General features: G+C 41.6%; 2 protein-coding genes across 3 annotated transcripts in view; one reads left to right on the forward strand and one right to left on the reverse strand.

Annotated features, from left to right (window-relative positions):
* The window catches only part of GAB2 (GRB2 associated binding protein 2), a 206,701-nt gene that overhangs the window by 165,325 nt on the left and 18,943 nt on the right, over positions 1-22,433 (reverse strand). The gene's annotated exons all lie outside the window — the stretch shown is intronic.
* LOC101144397 (putative zinc finger protein 75C) lies at positions 7,703-9,288 on the forward strand. The gene is given in 3 exon segments (XM_019036855.3): positions 7,703-8,552; positions 8,555-8,774; positions 8,777-9,288. Coding segments are annotated over 3 exon segments (1,563 nt in total). The 5' UTR covers positions 7,703-7,721.

A 22,433-nucleotide genomic window follows, 5' to 3' on the forward strand; every position in this document is an offset into this window, starting at 1 on the left:
AGACAGTACTTGCTGTGTACCAGATACTATTCTAAGCACTTTATGTATTAACTCACTCAATCTTCACAACAAGCCCTATGAGATAGGTTCCATCATTAGCCTCACTTTAAGGATGAAACAATTGAGACACAGAATACTTGCCTAGTTAGTAAGTAATGGCATTCAAATACAGACCAGCCAGCTCCTGCTACAGCTTTTTCATCTTTTAAGTAAAAGGTTGTGTTCAGTATATGTGAAACTTGGAAATGTGTTTTCACACATTCTGTTCTGATTAAAAGTTGGGGAATACATCCTTTGTTTACTGTAGGATAAGGCAAGAATAACCATATAAGTCTGGACAACCTAGGTTTCAAGTTCTAATCTAGGCTCATGATGAGGGAGAGTTGGAGGGGGGCACCGAGACTGTGACTAGGGAAGTGTCTTAATCAGCCTGGGCTGCTATAACAAATTACCATAGACTAGGTGACTTAAACAACAGACTGACAGTTGGGATATTTGTTCCTGCCCAAATCTCATGCTGAATTGTAATCCTTAGTACGGGAGGTGGGGCTTGGTGGGAGGTGTTTAGATCATGGGAGTGGATGGCTTGGTGCTGTGAGTCTTGTAAGAGCTGGTCATTTAAAAGTGTGTGGCACCTCCTGCCACCCCGACTCTCTTAAGCTTGCTCCTGCTTTCGCTGTGTGATGTGCCTCTTCCCCTTTCATCTCCTGCCATGACTGAAAGCTCCCTGAGGCTTCACCAGAAGCTGAGCAGGTGCCAGCACCATGCTTCTGGTAAAGCCTGCAGAACTGTAAACCAATTGAATCTATTTTCATTTTAAATTATCCAGTCTCAGGTATTTATTTCTAGCACTGCAAGAACAGCCTAATACACAGACATTTCTTACAGTTCTGGAGGCTGGGAAGTCCAGGATGAAGGAACTAGTAGGTCCAGTGTCTGGTGACAGCCCTTTTCCAGGTTTACAGAGGGCTGCCTCTTCTTGCTGTGTCCTCACATGGCAGAAAAAGGCAACTGGATGGAAGTTCTCTTGTGTGTGTTCACTTCTTATAAAGACACTAATCCCATCATGAGGGCTCTACTCTCATGACTCAATTTCCCCAAAGGCCCCATCTCCAAATTCTATCACTCTGGGGATTAGAATTTCAATACATGGTTTTGGGGGGACACAAACATTGAGTCGGTAGCAGGGAGTACAGGGGACCGGCATGTTGACCAGGTAAGTTTAACTCACTTTATTTTGAAGAACGTGGTAGCAGCAGAAAAGCCTATTATGCTTTGGAGACAAGTGGACTCAGCTTTATACGGTCCTGGGCTAGTTTCTTAACTTGAGCTTGTTTCTGGCTGACAAGGGAATATTATCTATCGCACAGTATTGTAGTAAAGATTAAATGAGATGCAATCGGCTCATACCTGCAAAGTTTACTTACTACGTAGTTAAGTACACAATAAAATTTACACTTCACTCTCTCTCCTACTTTCTTATTTTCCCTCCACCCTGCCAGAGATAAGGAGGATGAATCTGCTTCAGACAAAAAGCAAGTACTGAATAACTGGATACTTGTTTTACTATCCAGCACTGCTTCCCTTTCTCATGGGGGAAATTGCTTTCCACGAGATGCAAACATGATTCTGAGCGAAGCTGTCACTCATCCCTCTCCACACCTACCATGTGAGTGTCAGGTGAGGCACAGGTAGCTCTAGTCTGACTACCGTAGTTTCCAATTCCCTGGCCATAATGGCTCAGTCCAGGGGTAGAATTATGGCCCCAACTGTCAGTATCCTTCCCTAGGATTTTAAATTTGGAGTTCTAAAAGTAAGGACCTTGCCTTTTAGGTTACAGAGATGAGAGGACTGAGGGTTGCCAGTGATCTCCTTTCTTATCACCTATAGACAGCTTGCCTACAGGAAAAAAGAAAGCCAAACACAGACAAGCAGTATGAGATACAATGAGCGCCCTTGGGCCACTAAAATATGATTGTGTGCCCAAGGTCACCTGGTATCTAGAAAATTTTCTTCAATTTTCTGAGCTTCCTTATTATCATACCATTACATTTCTATTTCTTGCTTAAATTTACCTGAGTTGGTTTTTGTCATTAGCAATTCCAAAAGTCCTTAAAACATGAATTTATATTTTATGTCAGACTTTTCTGCAAGGTGCTTTACAGTCAAGATCCCATTCAATTCTCATAGCAACCCTGATGTGAAGGCATTGGTTCTCTCTTTCTCCCTTCACCCTGACTGCATATCTGTGATGGTGTGAACTTCTTTGTAAGCCTAGGATAAGAGCACAGGATTCATAGTCACTTTTTTCTTTTTGTTCTTTTGTTTTGTTTCTTTGAAACAGGGGTCTTAATATGATGCTCAGGCTTGTCTTGAACTCCTGGCCTCAAGCAATCCTCCTGCCTCCATCTCCCAAGTAGTTGGGATTATAACCATGAGCCACTGTGCCCCATAGACACTTCTTATATTTAACCAAATCATATGGCAGAATAGAGGCCTTATATCCACTTACCATACCAACTAGAATACACTCAGACTATGCCTGCTTAGATCACATGCCCAATCAAAAATAATCATGGTGGCTGAGGGAATGGAATGTGCTAACTAGCCAAACCTGAAGCTTAGGATAGATGGAGCCAGCTTCCCCAGAATCACACAGATGTCTGAACACAAATTAAGGTGTTGCAAGGAAGGAGAAAGGAGATGAATTTAAGAGAAGCAATCAATAAGTGTTCGTTACATACAAGGAAAATTGGAATCAAGTTATTAAGATCATCCAGCTCTCTGAACCATCTGATCAATAACTCCTCCTGTTCACATTACTTCCTGTTGTGACCTCACACTTCTTCAGACTAATTTAAGACTGTGGTTCTCCAGAGGCTTCAGCTATTCTCCACAAAGAAGCTAGCTGGTTTGTCATGACTTCTAATCACTCATCCTGAGTACCAAATTGAAATGCTGATTTGGCAAGATTATTAAAAGATCTCAAGGCACTTTCCAGAACATAAAAGACTTGGTTAAAAGTAAGTATCTCTTGAGTCAATTAAAATGTCCTTGGCTGTCTTTCTTGCCTTGGTTTCCTCCTTAGTAAGTGTAAATTCAAAATAACAGGGAAATAGAAAAGGTAAAGCTTCTTTTTAGGAAAGGGTTTTCTCACACAGTTGACTGACAAGACAGATTTCCTACTGGCTGGACTGATAACAGTGAGCAAATGGGTCCTGATACCTTCACCATCCTATGATTTTCAACAAGCTACTATATTTCATTAATTCAAATTCAGTTCTATTTTAACATCAAAATCAGAATGTTTCCTACTGTTGAGAGTGTCTTACAGTTAAGCTGCAGTCAGGACACAGCTGTCATTGCCTGCACAAGAGTGTACTTGGTTGTCATGTCTGGCATTGTGACTGGACAAATACAACCCTGAACAAATAAATCAAGGGCCATTTTAAGGAGAAACATGAATTTCAGTAGTTGTGAGACTTTTTGCTAAGATCTTCTAGTAAGACCAAGAAAGTGCCAAAGTTGAAACTTGCAAAATACGTGTCAGTAACCTGAAAGAAAAATTGGAAGACAATGTTGAATCATTTTTAAGAAATGTTGCACCATCAATACTCTTGATGGAATGCAGGGCAGTTATTATGTAGGCAAATATGGACAATGAATTAAAAAGTGATTCAAAGCTAGAATTGATTATGAAGTAGTTTTAGAAATTCTTTACCAATGTTTCATTTATACTTTTCTTTTTTGTGTATGCAAGAGAGTGACGGACTATAAATCCATGTCCGCGTAAGTCTACAAGCACTCTTTCAATAAGGTATTTATTCCCCTGCTTAGTGGAATATAAAATAATTGTGAATGACATTGAATGAGAACTTTTTTTTTTTTTTTGAGATGAAGTCTTGCTCTGTCGCCAGGCTGAAATGCAGTGGCGTGATCTCAGCTCACTGCAACCTCCGCCTCCCGGGTTCAAGTGATTCTGCCTCAGCCTCCCAAGTAGCTGGGACTACAGGTGCGTGCCACCATGCCCAGCTAATTTTTGTATTTTTAGTAGAGACAGGGGTTTCACCACGTTGGCCAGGATGGTCTCAATCTCTTGACCGCGTGATCCGCCTGCCTCGGCCTCCCAAAGTGCTGGGATTACAGGAATGAGAACATTTTCATTTGAAAATTGGGATGACAAAGACTCCCTAATAGCTGTAGAATAAAATGCAAATAAAACACAGCATTCAAAGGCCTCTATAACATTGCCTAAATCTACATTTTCCACTCTTGTCTCCTATCACACTTCCAAGTCCACTACACACTGTGAAATTAAATAATTCAAACTGAAAGCTATTGGAACTTTAACTTATTCGGAGCCTTGGGAGGAATGTGGCTATGCAGCCTGAGTCACATGTCATGCAGCTGCAACTTCTGCCCCCATTCCCCACCCCCAAATCTCCCACCCCATAATTAAGACCAAATGGCGCCAGAGATAAGACCATCTCAGAACGTTGTCCCTCCTCATGGAGTAATCTTCCTTGGAATGTAGGAATCTGTAACCAGTCAAATCACTGTAACGTATGCACTGGTCTTGTATGGGAAATGTTGTAATCCTGTTAAAATTTCTGTGTCTCTGCCTATGTAAGTGAAACCTTATCTTCTCTACTTTGAAACTCTGACCCCATTCATTTGGAGTCAGTGTCTCCCAGGTGGCCATACTTAAGCTTTGTACTCAAATAGACTCTACTTAATCGTATTTTCTGAATCTCACTATTTAAGGTTGACAATACCAAATTATACACATTGTTCCTTGAAGATCACCTGCTCCTTTTCACTTCTGTGCCTTTAGGTTGTTTCTTCCACTGAAAATGTCCCATCTCCCATCCATCTCATTTACTAGAAGGTGGTCTTGAATAGCTTTCTTAATCTCTCAATTCCTCACTTTTCTTATCTTTGAAATGGGAATCTAACTTTAGGTTTGATTTGAGGATTTAATGAGCTAATACATATAAAGCACTTAACACAGACTCCAACTAACCTGTGGTCAAGCAGTATTTATCTGTGTCTTGAGAGATGAGTCTCAAAAAAGTAGTGAACTAGCCAAGGGCACACAGCTTATTTAACAGCTAAGGCAGAATAAGAACTTAGACCTCCTCACTCCCAGTACAGAGCTGTCTTTAGATTTAAGAAATGGCTCTTCCTCCTCCCACCTGCTACAGCCAAATACTGCTAGACTGGTAAAAAAAGGTTCTTCTTTTATTTCCCTAGAAGCCTGTTTCTCCCTCTTCCTCCTTTCCCTATATCAGATCTCCTAAATATGTTACTAAAAACTAAAAGGTAAATAGATAAAAAAAAAAAAAAGTTTCCATGTTTGAGCACATTTGACCCTGTGTTAAGCACATTAAATGAGTTTATCATTTCAGAGCCTCCAACGTAGTTATGTACATATAGAGTCACCATGAAAAAGAAATATAGTATGGATTGTTTCTCAAATTATTTAATCAGAGAACCAGAGGTGGCTGTATCACATATGTGAGGTCAGGCCATTAAAACCTACACACTTAACTTCGCAGTTCCTTGCTGCTTAAAGAATAAGAGCCCTAACTCCTTAGCATATGAGAATCTTCATAACTTGGCCATGCTAATCCCACCACTTCTCATATATCAGCTCCATTCTCATCATTCCAGTGTGTCAGTAACAAGTTTCACAAGTTGTTCCCTTTGGCTAAAAGACCTTTGTTCTCTTCTTCTAGTCCAAGTTTTACTGATCCCTCCAGACCTGGCTGATGGAACCAAGCCCTGAAGCCTTCTCTGAATATTCCCAATCAATTAGCTGTACCCTCCTCTGTGCTCTCATGGCACTTTGTTTATGTCGGAATTGCAGCATCTCAGTGGCTCTCAGTTACCGTTGATTGATTTCCTTCTACACCTGGCTCCTGAAGGCCAAGGACTGTATCATTTACATCCCCAGTGAGAAGCATCCTGTAGGCACTCAGTAAAAGCCTACAATTCCTTGGCCCCCCTTCTGCTGGAGCAATATTCTAAAACAAAGCTTTCCTGGATTCTCAAAGACCTGAGGTAGGCTTTTTTTCCTAGTGTAAATAACAATAGGGATACTTACACTTTAATGCCTAATAGACCCTCCAAGAACAGCAGTTATGTAAGTCTCTGTGTATTGCATAGTACTGCACATAAAATTAAGTCACCACGCATGGAAAGCAATGCATTCCTTCCTTTTCAGTCAACTGTAATCATGAGACCTTTTAGACTTAGCCACAATAAATCCTATTTTTCTAAACGTTCAAAAGACTGTCAAATATTGTTCCTCCAATTTTAATAAAGTCCCTGTAGATTTGAGAGCAGAAAACATTTATTTTATTTGTTACTAAAACAAAGAACTCGATTAAAAGTCAACAGTATGAGATGAAAACTAGAGATTAGGAGCCATGATTCTTTTACTCATGATAAAGGTTTCTGGCCTCTCAGATTCCCCAGACTGACGTTTCTCAGAAAACACATTTAGTCTATCCTTTGTCTGACTTTAGAAACAGTCTTCCAGCTGGGTGTGGTGGCTCACGCCTGTAATCCTGGCACTTTGGGAGGCCAAGGCAGGTGGATCACCTGAGGTCAGGAATTCAAGATGAGCCTGACCAACATGGCAAAACCTTGTCTCTACCAAAAACACAAAATTAGCTGGGCATAGTGGCACATGCCTGTAGTCCCAGCTACTTGGGAGGCTGTGGCAGAAGAATCGCTTGAACCTGGGAGGCAGAGGTTGCAGTGAGCTGAGACCATGCCATTGCACTCCAGACTGGGCAACAAGAACAAAACTCCGTCTCAAAAAAGAAAAAACAAAAATAATCTTCCAGAAAAGGCTGCAAGTCATGACTGGCAAGTAGGGAATACTACCATTTCCATGAAAAGTAGGCATAAGATAAAAAATTTATTAATTCAAACACTGAAACACAAGGAAGGCATAGCTACAACAATGTCTTTTTCTTTTTATCTTTTTTTTTTTAAGAAGTGGGGTCTCAGCCATGTGTGGTGGCTCATGTATGTAATCCTAATACTTTGGGAGGCGAGGTGGACAAATCACTTGAGCCCAGGAGTCTGAGACCAGCCTGGGCAACATGGCAAAACCCTGCCTCTCCAAAAAAAAAAATACAAAAATTAGCCAGGTGTGGTGGTGTGCGCCTGTAATGCCAACTACTCGAGAGGCTGAGGTGGGAGGATGGCTTCAGCCCAGGAGGCAGAGGTTGCAGTAAGCTGAGATCATGCCCCTGCACTCCAGTCTGGGCAACAGAGCCAGACCCTGTCTCAATTAATTAAATGAATGGCCACAGACCTCGTCGTCCCAGGAGTAGTGAGTCAGGGTAAGGTCTCTGGGAGGTGGAGGGATTGAATGGGAGAAATGATCTTCCAAGGCCCTTTCCAAGGCTCCCCAAATCTTGGAGCTTTACTCGCCAGGCATTGCGGGCTTTCGTGACATTGCTGGCTTTCCTGACATTGCTTTTCAGTGGTGCAGGAGCAGAGAGCTTCGCTGCCCAGAGCAGCAGCGTGGCGACAGAGGCATAGTCGAGCAAAGGATGAGGAAAGGGGCCCCCAGGGAAGCCAGAGCTGACTGAAGTGTTCTTGGGAAGATCTAGTCATTGATTTTGTACCAAACCTGCACCCTCATTTTGTACCAAAATGTACCAAACCTGATGCACCTCAAAGGTGGCACCAGATGGGTGTGAATGTCACACACAGGAGTAAAACTCTTCCTAGAGCAAATGATGAGAGAGCTGAAGGCAGATGCATGCTTGAACTCTCATATGGGGGCTATGTGGGAGACCAACAGGTCTGTGAAAGAGAACTCCAGTCAGAGTAAGAAATACAGCACACAAATAGAGTGCCTCGGTCCTGGGAGTGCTTGCAGGCACTTCCGGAGCTTCCATTATCATGAAGCAACTGAACTGCTTGAGGCTATCAACCAACTTCAGAAATTGTGCCCTCAGTGGCTGAGGCCAGAGATCCACTCAAAAAAGCACATTTTGGAAATGCTGGTACTAGAGCAGTTCCTGACCATTCTGCCAAGGGGGACCCAGAACTGGGTGCAGAAGCATCATTCACAGCTTGTCAAACAGGCTCTGGTCCTGGTGGAACGCTTGCAGAGAGAACCTGGTGGAACAAAGAATGAGGTCACAGCCCATGAGCTGGGAGAGGAGGCAGTGCTCTTGGGAGGAACAACAGTGGCCCCAGGCTTCAAGTGGAAGCCAGCAGAGCTCGAACCAATGGGTCTGTTCTAGAAAGAATACTGGAACACACACAGGGTACTACAAGAACAGCTGGGCTGGAATACTCACAAAGAAACCCAGCCTGTATATGAAAGAGCTGTGCATGTTCAACAGATTTTAGCCCTTTCTGAGCACAAAAGCACCAAAGACTGGAAGATGGCACCTAAGCTCATCTGGCCTGAGTCCCAGAGTTTGTTGACATTTGAAGATATGGCTGTGTACTTTTCTGAGGAAGAATGGCAATTATTAGGTCCTCTTGAAAAGACTCTCTACAATGATGTAATGCAGGATATATCTATGAGACTGCCATCTCTCTAGGGTTAAAGCTAAAAAATGACAATGGAAATGACTATCCTATAATATCTGTTTCTGCACCTGAAATACAAACAGCAGGATACAAAATATCAAAAAAGACCAGAATGAAAATTGCCCAGAAAACAAAGGGCAGGGAAAATCATGGTGATACACACAGGGTACAGAAATGGCATCAAGCTTTTCCAAGGAAGAAAAGAAACTTACAACTTGTAAACAAGAGCTTCCAAAACTTATGGATCTTCACGGGAAAGGCCACACAGGAGAGAAACCTTTTAAATGTCAGGACTGTGGGAAAATCTTCAGAGTTAGCTCAGATCTTATTAAGCACCAGAGAATTCACACTGAAGAGAAACTCTATAAATGTCAACAATGTGACAGGAGGTTTAGATGGAGTTCAGGTCTTAATAAGCACTTCATGACACATCAAGGAATAAACCCATATAGATGCTCATGGTGTGGGAAAAGCTTTAGTTATGACACAAATCTACAAACACACCAAAGAATTCACACAGGAGAGAAGCCCTTTAAATGTCATGAATGTGGGAAAATATTCATTCACAAATCCCACCTTATTAAATACCAGAGAACTCACACAGGTGAGCAGCCTTATACTTGTAGCATATGCAGGAGAAACTTTAGTAGGCAGTTGAGCCTTCTCAGACACCAGAAACTCCACAGAAGACGGGAAGCATGTCCAATGTCTCCAAACTGAGGGAAGTTACCATGTAGAGCTTGATTTTAGATGTGATGAAATAATACAAAATTATGAGGCACCCAATGATAGGAATCTGTCATCAATAGAACATTTGGGAGGGGTACATATTATGCTTTACAAAAGTTATCTAACCTGTCTTATTCAGCATTGCATCTTTCATGCCTAGCACAAGACTGATACATAATTAGTATTTTATTAAAAAAAATGAAAGTGTAGCTATATCTTTACCTATCTATCTATATGTATGTATCTGGTTATTCAAAGCTTCCCCATCCCCAGTCAGTGCCTGAGATATATGATGGTCAAGACTCTTAGACTCATTCTTTAATCTTTGTCAGGAGAGATGGAAGGTAAGAGTACCTGGGCCCTCTCAAGGGAGTTCAGAGAGAATTACTAAGTTAGGGACAGTTTCAATAGCTATCATTCTATCTACGTGAACAATCAAACCCAGGACTCAGGGAACTTTATAACAGAAAGAGGATTCAGTGTTTGCCCTGGGAGAAGTGCCCCATTCTAGTTGCTTCTTTCCTGAGTACCCACTACCACAATGTCTTCTGTCAAGGAATTACAAGTAGCAAGGGAAGGTCTGGCTACAAGGACAGACCTAGGCTAGGGACCTTGCAAGCATTTGATATCTCTTCTCTTGCTGACTCTGTCAACACAGACATACAAAATGGAATGATGAAGGAGGCAGTCTTGGCCCTCATCCAGGTATCTGTTTCTTTGTAGAAAGTACACATAAGTAATGAAGGTCTTTTTCTGACTTTCATTATGTGCACTGGATGGAGGTTTTCAAACTGGTGCCACACTGCTGCAGGGCCTAAAGGGAGGCCTGTCCTTATGGCTGATCAGCTACAACCCTATATGCCTAAATACTCTGCAAGAAGGCCTGGAGGTTTTCCAAAACTGATTGAGAATGGCAAGGAGGGCCCTGTGACCTCTTAGCCTTGGTGCACAGCTAATACCAGGAGGGAACATCCTGAAGTGTCACAGCAAAGTAAGGTATGTGGCTTAGAGTAATGACCCCAGTCAGGGCCAGGCAAGATGTAAATTGTTTACTCATGTTATTGGTTTTCCTGTCTTCCCTACTGGCCAAAGTGACTATCTCTTATGAAGAGACAATGTGATGTCAAGGAAGTTGGAAGGCATGGATTTACATCTGGTTTATAAATGTTGGCCAAGCCTTCTATATATTTATTATTTCATAAAATTGTACTTTTAAATGAAAATGACATGTTTTGTTAGATTTAGACATTAAACAAAACGTTGTTACCAAAATAATGAATGAATGAATGAATGAATCAATAAATGAGGTGGGGACTCACTTTGTCACCCAGGCTGGAGTACAGTGGCTAGGTCATAGCTCACTGTAGCCTAGAGCTGCTAGGCTGAAGCAGTCCTCCTACTTTAGATTCCATGTGAGCCCCCCACAATGGAATATCTTCTTTTTCTTTTCTTTCTTTTTAAAACTCTTCTTTTCCTCACACCGTATGACCTCTGAGGCTCCAACTACTCCTTATCTGGCATGCTTCCCACATGATCCCTTGGGCTGTCATCTTCTCTAGATGTACTAGCACTGGTCAAGGTTTTCAGACACTTTCTGAAATATGCATTTCTAAAGTCTAGGGTACAATGTTCTTGCTCTTCCCTGCTAACAAGCTAAACTGACCATCACGTTATCAAGTTCTCATCAAGTTTATATTACCAAAATCTTTACCAATCGGTCAGAATTAAGTCCACAGTAACAGTGGTCTCTCAGTGGGTTGAGAAACAAAGTTGTTAACACGATAGAAAAGGATGTGTAGAACTGCTTAATCATTACATAACCAAATAGTTGAAATCTGCCATCACTCACATATCCTGTTACTGTCAGACTGTACAGAGTTAGCAAGAAAAATCCACAAATAAATGGCAGAAGGGAATCACAATGGACTAAGGAGCTTTACTCACAATCTGCCAACTACCTCATGTAGAAAGTGAGGCTCAAAGAGATTAGATGACTTATCTAAAGCTATATTCCTATTAAATAGTAGAGCCAGGATTCAAATTCAGTTTATTTTATATAGAGACACAAACCAGGCACTAGAGGAAGATTGCTTGGGGTCAAAATGTGGTTCTTTTATTTTCTAATGGAGACATCTTTTGCAATTTTCCTAAATACCCTGTTCTTTAGTTTCTTATCCACAAAATGGAGAAAATAAAAGTGAAGGTTAACTAATACATAAGAAATGCACAGGACAGTACTCTATATAGTAAGTGCTCAATATATATATAATATGCATAATAAATTATGACTCCGTATTTTTTTTTTTTTTAGACAGAGTCCAGGCTGGAGTGCAGTGGCACGATCTTGGCCCACTGCAATCTGTTTCCTGGGTTCAAGCGATTCTTGTGCCTCAGCCTTCCAAGTAGCTGGGACTATAGGCATGCACCACCACACCCGGCTAATTTTTCTATTTTTCAGTAGAGACAGGGTTTTTTTGCCTTGTTGTCTGGACTTCAGGACCAGTCTGGCCTTCAAGAGATCCAGCTGCCTCAGCCTCCCAACGTGCTAAGATCACAAGCATGAGCCACTGTGCCTGGCCTCCACATTGTTTTTTTGAGACCGGGTCTTGCTCTGTTGTCTAGGGTGGAGTGCAGTGGCATGATCACACGTCACTGCAGCCTCAACTTCCTGGGCTTGGGCAATCCTCCTACCTCAGCCTCCTGAGTAGCTGGGACTACAGGGATGTGCCACCACATCCAGCTATTTTTAAGAATTTTTTGTAGAGACAGTGTCTTGCTATGTTGTCTAGGCTGATCTCAAACTCGTGGGCTCAAGTGATCCTCCTGCCTCAGCCTCCCAAAAGGCTGGGATTACAGGTGTGAGCCACTGTGCCTGGCATCATATTGTTTACAGATGGGGCTCACAATATAGTCCCAGAACATAACTTCTCTTATCTTTATCCAAATGTTCTCTACCAACCTTTTGCCCTCAGAGCTATGGATATCCTTAGAGAACATAACTTCAAAATAAGCAAATGCAATGATTCTATTCCCACCATCAGTCCTGCTTATTTTTGTTTTGTTAAAAAGAGAGAGACAGAAACTGAGAACTAGAGCGAGAAAGAAAGGTAACCCTTACCTTACCTTAAATTATACTTCTTTGGGTAGAAACAGAAGAATGAGAAACTCCACCTAACGGAGAAATGAACTAGGGATGTACTGGTCAGAAAAGATCTTTCTCCTAGAAATCTACCTGAAAAGTCTGAGGATGTCAATAGAATTCACACTGATATTTAATGAGTACATATTAAGCATTTACTCAACAGGTGCTAAAATTAGCACAAGACCTAGTCTTTGCTCCCAGGGTCCTCCTAAGCTGGCAGAGGAGAGGTATTCATGCTCCTAGTTTCTTGGCAGAATGTATTAAGTGCCAAGATAGAGTCTCAATCAACATGTTCTGAGATCACAACAGGAAAAATGACATTTTACTTTGGGAGAAACATCTGAGATTGACATGAAGAACAACTCCATGTCCTTTTCTACCTTTTCTTTTAGAGAATGACAGAAAAGCATGTGGTTTTCCTTTTTCTTTTTTTGAGACAGAGTTTTGCTCGTTGCCCAGGAAGGAGTGCAATGGCACAATCTCGGCTCACTGCAACCTCCGCCTCCCGGGTTGAAGTGATTCTTTTGCCTCAGCCTCCCAAGTAGCTGGGATTACAGGCATGTGCCACCACACCCGGCTAATTTTTTGTATTTTTAATAGAGACAGGGTTTCTCCATGTTGGTCAGACTGGTCTCGAACTCCCAACCTCAGGTGATCCACCCACCTCGGCTTCCCAAAGTGCTGGATTACTGGCGTGAGCCACCGCGCCCGGCCGTGGTTTTCTTTTCAGGTAAGAATGTTCTGAAAATAGTGGTGATGGCTGTACAACTGCATAAATATACTGAAAACACTGAATATGTACACTTTTAAATGGTGACTTTTATGGTATGTTAATTACATCTCAACAAAGCTGTTATTTTCAAAACAGAATTGAGACACCATAAAGTTGAAGCCCCTTTTACCACCCCTGCCAGTCAAATCCCCACAAGTTACCAATATCATCAGTTTACTATCATTCTTTTGTTATACCTTTCTCTCCCGCAATGCCTAGCTGAAGTTCTTGCACACAGCAGGAATTTTAGGCATTTGTTGCATAATAATTTTGTACATGGATAAGATAATACTTTGTTCTTTTCAGCATAATATAGATCGTTTTGTATCTACCACCACATAAATTCAGTAGTTCAGGACCAGGCAGCTTTAGAGTACAGTTTATGTTAACACTACACACGCCACGGGCAGTAACAAAAGAAAATAGTACTCACTGGCTCAAAGCTCACCAATCACAAATTCAGTTAACAAAAAACCTTGATATGGAAGTTCATGAAAATAAGGAAATAATTTGCATCTGTTCCCTTGGTTTACAAAGGGTTTGAAATAAATGAAACCAGGCTTGGCGAGGCTATTGCTTTATAGCCCACACCAGCAAGCTATAAACAAAGGATTTCTCACTAGGTCAACCCAACTTATATAGAGGCCTTAAACAGTCTCATAAAAAGACTTGCTCCTTTGGGAAGCCAAGGCAGGAGGATCACTTGAGCCCAAGAGTTTGAGACCAGCCTGAGAAACATAGTGAGATCCCATATCTACAAAAAAGAAAATAAAAATTAGCTGGGTATGGTGGCAGGTGCCTGTAATCCTAGCTACTCGGGAGGCTGATGCACAAGAATCACTTGAACCAGGGAGGCGGAGGTTGCAGCAAGTCAAGATGGTGCCACTGCACTCCAGCATATATATATATATATAAAGAAGTTGCTAAGAGACTGGTGGACCTATAGAGGCCTATGGTTGGGACAAGGAGTTCTCAGTGTATAGAGACTTTGAGACAGATGTCCAATACCGCGATCTCCTCCAATAATGGGTTCATGCACATCACTCCGAAAGACAGAATAAGTCTCAACAGGTGACTCAGGAATACATCAGAAATTAGACACTGAAGTAGAAAATTCCACACAGATACCAATGTAGATATCCTCTTCTCTCTCACACAAATACATAGTAAGCATTACATAATCAGTGATATGTATTAAACATCAACGGTTTGCCACTGTTCTAGATTGATGAGGATCTGGAGATCAATAACGCAGATGAAATCCCTGCCTTGACCGAGTAAGATTTCCAGCAGAAATAGGGAAGTGGGCGGTACTCTGAAAGCGGAAGTATTTACTCAAAGAGCCCTGATTAGGAAGCTGACCTTCGAAAAGATTCAAAGGAGACTTTATCCTGAAAAATAAATGTTATTGTGGCAGTTTTAAAAAATGGCCAGCCTGGGCAAAATAGCGCAACACCATCTCTACAAAATACAGAAAAATTAGCTGGATGTGGTGCCATGCACCTGTGGTCCCAGCTGTCCAGGAGGCTGAGTTGGGAGAATCGCTTGAGCCCGGGAGGTTGAGGCTGCAATGAGACGAGATCATACCACTGCACAACAGCCTGGGTGACACTGAGACCCTGTCTCTAAATTAAAAAATAAATAAATAAAATAAAAATTAAAATGACCACAAATTCTTTGATACTCCATCTACCAAGAGGTTGGAAGTCTATGTTCCCTTTCCATGAATCTGAGTGGACTTGTGACTCCTTCAATCAATAAAGTATGGCCAAAGTAACACTATGTGACTTCTAAGGCTAGGTCACTAAAAAAGGCCATGACATCTTCATCTTGGCCACTAAGACATTCACTCTTGGAGCCCTTAAGCACCATGTAAGCAGTCTGATTGCTTAGAGACTGCCATGAGAGGAAGCCTGGCTCCATGTAAAGGCCACTGGTAGGTGCTCTCGTCAACAACTGCAGCTGAGCAGAGCCTCTCAGTCATCCCAGCCCTGGTGACAGGTATGTAAGTGATGCTTTCGGAGGATTCCAGTTCCTAGCAGTCAAGTCACTCTGAGCCATTCAAGCCTTCCCAGTCGAGGTCCCAGATATTGGGGAGCAGAATCAAGTTCCTGCCATGCCCTCTCTGAATTCCTGACCCACACAATTTGTGAGTAAAATAAAATGGTTACCTTATGGCATTAACTTTTGGGCAAGCTTTAATCATGACCAAAGACGTATCGTGAAGCCAAAGAAACTGGAACAAAGATGGAAACTGACAGAGAAGCAGACAGCTATAGAAAATATGAAAACTGCCTGGGTGTAGTAGCTCATGCCTGTAATTCCAGCACTTTAGGAGGCCGAGGTGGGCGGATCACGAAGTCAGGAGTGAGACCAGCCTGGCTAACATGGTGAAACCCCGTCTCTACTAAAAATAGAAAAAATTAGCTGAGCGTGGTGGTGCGCACCTGTAATCCCAGCTACTCAGGAGGCTGAGGTAGGAGAATTGCTTGAACCCAGGAGGCAGAGGTTGCAGTGAGCTGAGATTCTGCCACTGCACCATAGCCTGGGTGACAGAGCAAGACTCCTTCTCGAACAAAAAAAAAAAAAAAAAAAAAAAAAAAAAAGAAGAAGTATTTTCTTTGCCTAAGCCTAGTTAGAAAGAAACCACTGTCCCATCACAAGGGACTAAATAAACTGTAACTCTTTTGATTGTTATCTATTTTATCTACAGATGCTACAATAGAAAACGTTTCAGTTGTTAGGAACAATCAGTGCAGTTGAAAAGGAATATGGGTAAGGCACTACTCTGCTTGGCTTTTCAGGATGGGGCTAACATTCCTATGATGCCATTCCAAGTTGTCCATGAACCCATTTTTGCCTTCTTGATGCAAGTACATAATAGGTATTCAGTAACTTTGTGGAATGACCGATAGAGTCTGAGGAGGCAGGGGAGAGAGAAGATACTCTGGACAAAGCAGAGACCACGGTGGGCAAAGGTAATGAAGATGGGGGTACTGGGGAGAACAGAGAGACTCACTTGAACCTTGTTCTTCATCCCTCTCCATCCACACACCTTACCTCGACATTCATGAGCTCACATCTTTAGGCCTTTAAACTGTTCTCATTATTTGAAATGTTACTTTTCCATCTGTAGATGAACTCCTGTTCATTCTTCACATCCCAGCTCAATTATAATTTTCTCTGCAGCCTCTGACACTGCCCTACTCCAAGTGGAGTTAATCACCCTATTCTACTTTCTTGCAACACTTTCCACCGTCTTATCTCTTGCTTCTGTACCTATGTGCCAAACACCAGGTTAGAAAAGAAAGATGACTATCCTTGAGAAGTCCCCATAATTAAGAGAAGAGACTAAAAACACAGTCACGCTGCAACATCATAGGAGCTGCAGAGAGGCAGGATGTTGAGGGAAGATAAATCTCCTTCAGGAGGATATCAGGAAGTATCACATACCATGTGACATTTGAGGCAGGCCTTGAAACTGAGTAAAGATCAAAAGGCTGCCTGGGGGAAATCTATGGAATCACAACTGCAAAGGTCTCAAAACGGAGCTGCTGAGTTAACAGGACCTGACCTGATGGTCAGGTCAATCTTTTCCCTCCCTACTGCTGGAGATTCCCTCGCTCTAGTTATTCCAAGTTCCCTTATTACAATGCCTGAAGTCACACAGTTTTCCCAATTACACGAATAAAGTGTATCAAAAAGCACCTTGCATTTGAACAAGCAAGTCATTTAAAATATGAGCCAATAATACATGAAAATATATTCAAACTCAGTAGCAATCAAAGAAATCCAAATCAAAACAACTATTTTTTCACCTGTCAAATTATCAAGTATTAAAAAATTAAAATGTCTAATATCAAAGAAGAATCAGGGAAGCCAAAACTATCCTTTCTGAGAGCTAATTTGGTATGATGCATCAAAAGCCTTACAAATAACTATACCCTTTGAATCAGACCCTCTTTTGTAGAAATTCATCCTAAGGATGAAAGTCTTTGCTCTAAAGATCATCACAGCATTATCTATTATAAAATAGCGGAAAATAGTTAAGGACTAAAATATCCAACAACAGAAGAATCAAATAAATTTGGCACTGCAATAATTGTAACAGTTACCATTTATTTATAGTGTTTACAATGTGCCTGGCATTATCATATTTAATACCACAGAAATCCATAAGGTAGTTATGTAAGAGAATGTTGAATGTGACTTTTTCAGTTGCCCCACAATTGGTAAATAGAACTTACAACTAAAGACAGAGAGGAGGTGAGTTCCTCACAAGGTAAAGACAGCAGTCAATAACTGGTGCCAGGCTAATTAAAGAATTTATTAAGAAGCCATACTATGGGCCAGGCGTGGTGGCTCACGCCTGTAATCCCAGCACTTTGGGAGGCCGAGGCAGGCAGATCATGAGGTCAAGAGATCAAGACCATCTTGGCCAACATGGTGAAACCCCATGTCTACTAAAAATATAAAAAATTTGCTGGGCGTGGTGGCACGCACCTCTAGTCCCAGCTACTTGGGAGGCTGAGGCAGGAGAATGGCGTGAACCCAGGAGGCGGAGGTTGCAGTGAGCCGAGATCGCGCCACTGCATTCCAGCCTAGGTGACAGAGCAAGACTCCATCTCAAAAAAAAAAACACCAAAAAACAAAAAAGAAGCTATACTATGAGATCTTCTACCCCAACCATCTGCTCCTGCACTGTCCCTCTCCCTCCACAGTCCACAAAAGAAGAGCAGAGATAAGAGGGGAAATCTTAGATTCCTTGACCTACTATAATGTGCTGTATTTTGGGGTGGTCCTCTCCCTACCCCACGGTGGGCTCCAAGATCATCAGTTACAGAGACTAGGGGTACCAAGAAAGAAAAAAGAAAAGAAAAGGTTTGGGGTAATAACTTTTAAAAAGTGTAATGTCTTGTGAATATCTGATCAGGCAGTCGACTTACAGATTTGGCCTGCACCAATCTGGACAGAGGAAAGAGAAACTGAGCAAGAAGGAGCAGCACTGCTGTTACTCCACTGTTTGGCACAGATATGTCTTCCCTGGGTCATACAGTCCATAGAAATTGCTGGTCTTAAGCCCTCTTGCCAGTTCCCCACCCAAAATGGCTGCCCAATAAGCAAGTGGACCGGGGCCAGGTGGTACCAGAGAAGAGTGAGGATGTCCTGAAAGAGATGAAAAGAACTAAATACCAGTTTCTTCTCCAGGTCTGGAGATCATGCGGTGAGGAAGCCCACCCTCCAAAGAACTCACAACAATGGGGAGTAGACCCACAGACAGTGCTAGACAGGCAACCTGTAAATGCCATCTAGGAGGACTCAAGAGCAGCCAGTTAAGAGACTCGTATCCTTGTCCCTCGCCCTCTTGCTCATTTTACACACTGGGCAACTGGGCACTGGAATGACTGGAGACCAGAAGGGCCAGGGAAGAAATATCAGAGAGAGACTGTATCTCCTCCCACCCCTACACTCTCCAAGGTGAAGAATGGGGAAGAGGAGTAAAAAAAAATCAACCAGGCCAGGCGCGGCGGCTCACGCCTGTAATCCCAGCACTTTGGGAGGCCAAGGCAGGCGGATCACATCAGGTCAGAAGTTCGAGACCATCCTGGCCAACACGGTGAAACTGTGTCTCTACTAAAAGTACAAAAATTAGCTGTGCGTGGTGGCACATGCCTGTAATCACAGCTACAAAGAAGGCTGAGGCAGGGAATCACTTGAACCCAGGGGGCGGAGGTTGCAGTGAGCTGAGATCATGCCACTGCATTCCAGCCCGGGCAACAGCAAGTCTCCATCTCAAAAACAAACAAACCAAGTCTACCTTTTCCCACTTCATATCCCAATAGCCACAAGCCTGGTTAGAGTAACAGGAGTAAGTAAACCTTTCAATTAGATATACTGAACTTTTCAAATGGTCAACTTTCAGTAACCCAGTGTGACCAGGAGGTTGTGAACTCTGCCTAAGGTATCATCTGTCCTTGAGAGGAGAAGGGAGATTTGGACAGAGCAGTTGGGAGTTCTGACTGGAGAAAAACACAATTGTTCATGTTTGTACCCCTCTAAGCGAAAACTATTCAATTAACAGGCTAAGGTTGCCATTATCTCTATTTTACAGACTAGGAGATTAAAGCTCAGAAAGATTAAGAAACTTGCCCACACCCACAAAGCATATGGGAGGTTTAGTTTGGATTCCAATCCAGGACTAACCTCAGAGCTCATGCTTTTTATGATTACATGAGGATTTTTCAAAATAGCATCCAACATATCCTCAGGGATCTGCAAAGCCAGTACACATTTCTTTTTTCAATCTTGAGTTTTCAACTCAAGCATTATCTTCTTAAAAAATATAAGCATAGTATCGACTATCTGAATCATCTTGCAGGTGAATGCTGTTCCTTGATTGCCAGCATTTGCATTTAAAATCTTACAGATATCAAGTAGTAAGTTCCTTAATTTTCATATACTAATGACTAATCAGAAAGGACAGAGGTGACAGCTTATAAATAATGTGGTCATACCAATTAAAAGCCAATGCCTTGCTACACAAAGCAAAGTTTCACCGCAGTTCAAACAAAGAAATGTGGTAGGAAAAAAGTATGGGACACAGGACAGACAGGCATCAAAGAAGTGCTATATTCACATCTGAATCACCAGTTTAGTTTCAGCAAAATATCTACTGTTGTTAACGTGAATTATATGGATTCTGAAGTTTTAAATTGAATTTGTAAATTTGTTTTCATATATAATTGTAGGAGAGCTATAAGAACATGTTTACACCTCACAGTTTTTGTTTATACAAATTTTGGTAGAGAAATAATTAAAATAATTTAATTCAACAGCAAGAACCAGTAAAAATATATGTTTAAAGTGTCCTTATTACATAAGCTTGAGAAGCTCTGTGGCCATTAAAAACCTATGTTGTAGATGACTATTTTGTGATGCGGAAATATTTTCTTTTTCTTTTTTCTTTTTTTTGAGGTGGAGTTTCACTCTTGTTGTCCAGGCTGGAGTGCTCTCAGGTCACCGCAACCTCCGCCTCCCGGGTTCAAGCGATTCTCCTGCCTCAGCCACCCGAGTAGCTGAGATTACAGGCATGTGCCACTGTGCCCGACTAATCTTGTATTTTTAGGAGAGATGGGATTTCTCTGTGTTGGTCCGGCTGCTCTCCAACTCCTGACCTCAGGTGATCCACCCACCTCAGCCTCCCAAAGTGCTGAGATCACAGGCGTGAGCCACTGCACCCGGCCAGGGAAATATTTTCAATATATTAACTTAAAGCACACAAAGGGTGAAACAGCCTCACCTTCATTTTGTAAAATATACATAGCACATATAAATACAGGAAAAAGAGACTAGGAAATACTCTAAAATATTAATGTTTAGGCTTGACAGGAGTATTACAAGTGCTATTTATTAATATTATTTTTGTGATGTGTGTTTATAATTACTTTATTGTGAATAAAACAAGTATTAACAAAAAAATTCCATGTTTAATAGCGTATACTATGAAAGTTCCCAAAACCTGTTGCAAAACAAACAAACAAAAAACCCAAAACCAAATCACATTTTCAATTCAATTCCAGTTCAAACTCTTTTTTCGCCAAGGCAATATAACCAATCCTGAGTAATATTTGTTCAAAACTTAAAAGCATATAAAGCACTAATGAACCAATAACTTACTGTGCTTTAGGTACCAAGGCTACAAGAACACGAACAAAGGGCATGGTGCACTGAAAAAGCTACCATTTTAGGGGAAGCACACCGTAAACCAACAGTTACTGAGTGGAACTAAGGCCTGACAGTGACACAGGTGAGCTGGAGGAAGGAGCTTCATAATTCATTCTGATGAGGTGGATGGTGCAGGAAAGACTGCCACAAGGTGGCAAGTGAAATTAGTCCTAAGAATGTATGAGGAAATGAGGGCACAGAGGTGAAATGGCAGATTACCCACAAGTAAAATCTAAACATAGGTCTTATGACACTAACCTCACTGACCACACTAGACCAATCTCTTCCGGACTCCTATGGCACTGGTCTTTGTCATTTGTGTAGTATGTACTGCCTGGCAGTACATTCTACATTCAAGCTGCTTCCCCAACAAGACTATAAACTTTGAGGGGAATACTATGTACACTGTAGATACTTATGTACACTGTAGATACTTACTATCTGTTAATGACAGTATCTTCAAGTGGACCTCTAACGGGTTTTAGCCTCAGTAAGTTATAGTCTCTGTTGGTATCCAAAAAAGTAAATCCAGGCACAGTGGTGCACCTATAGTCCCAGCTATTCAGGAGGCTAAGTGAGAGGAGCACTTGAGCTCAGGAGTTTGAGGCTGTAGTGTGCTATGGTCATGCCTGTGAATAGCTACATACACACACACACACACACACACATCCCTGGACTATACTCAATGTTTTCCTCAAGGAAATTACATGAAAAGATCAACAAACTCATTTCAACAATCCTCATGATACTATACGTAAAACTTAGCACTTTCCCCTGCTCTTGCAAGTCAGCAGAACTCCAATTGGCATGTTCTTCCAATGCACGCTAAGGAAAGACACACTGTCTACCCAAGAAAATCTTCCAAGTGAACTGTGGTAATAGTTAATGACACCTAAATGTTATGGCTCATGAACATGGGTGAAACTCTGACATGCCACCTATATGACACGACAGGCCTGCACTGTATACAACAGTGAATAACTGGAAGTAACAAATGTTTAACTGGGGGAATGTGCACACAGGTGTGGTACATTCACTTACGTGATATTTATAAGGCTTACGTACATGTCTACTATTTGCTTTAAATATTCCAGCAAAGAAACAGAAAAACGGATAGATGAAACGTGATGAAATCTTGATAAGATTTGAAATTGTGTGCATCAGTATTCTTTACTTTTGTGTATGACTGAAATTTTTCATAATTAAAAATTGGAAAAAATACTATGTAGATATAAGTGAAAAAATTCACAATGTTATAATAAAAAAAATAAAGTGATAACTGATGTTGGTTATAACCATGTAAAAAATGAGCGTGTGGCCAAAATAACAGCAATAGCAATTAGCACCCTTAGTGCCCATCATGGATTTTGGCATACCACTTTTACTAAAAGAAACCAGGACTCTGAGGAAATGGCTAGCTAATTCCAGGTCTGGGTCAGAAAATGTACAAGATAAACTTGGAACATCTTGTCATACCAGAGAACAAAGAAATTATCA

This window comes from Gorilla gorilla, chromosome 9, assembly GCF_029281585.2.
Source record: "Gorilla gorilla gorilla isolate KB3781 chromosome 9, NHGRI_mGorGor1-v2.1_pri, whole genome shotgun sequence".
In the NCBI taxonomy this organism is placed as follows: Eukaryota; Metazoa; Chordata; class Mammalia; order Primates; family Hominidae; genus Gorilla; species Gorilla gorilla.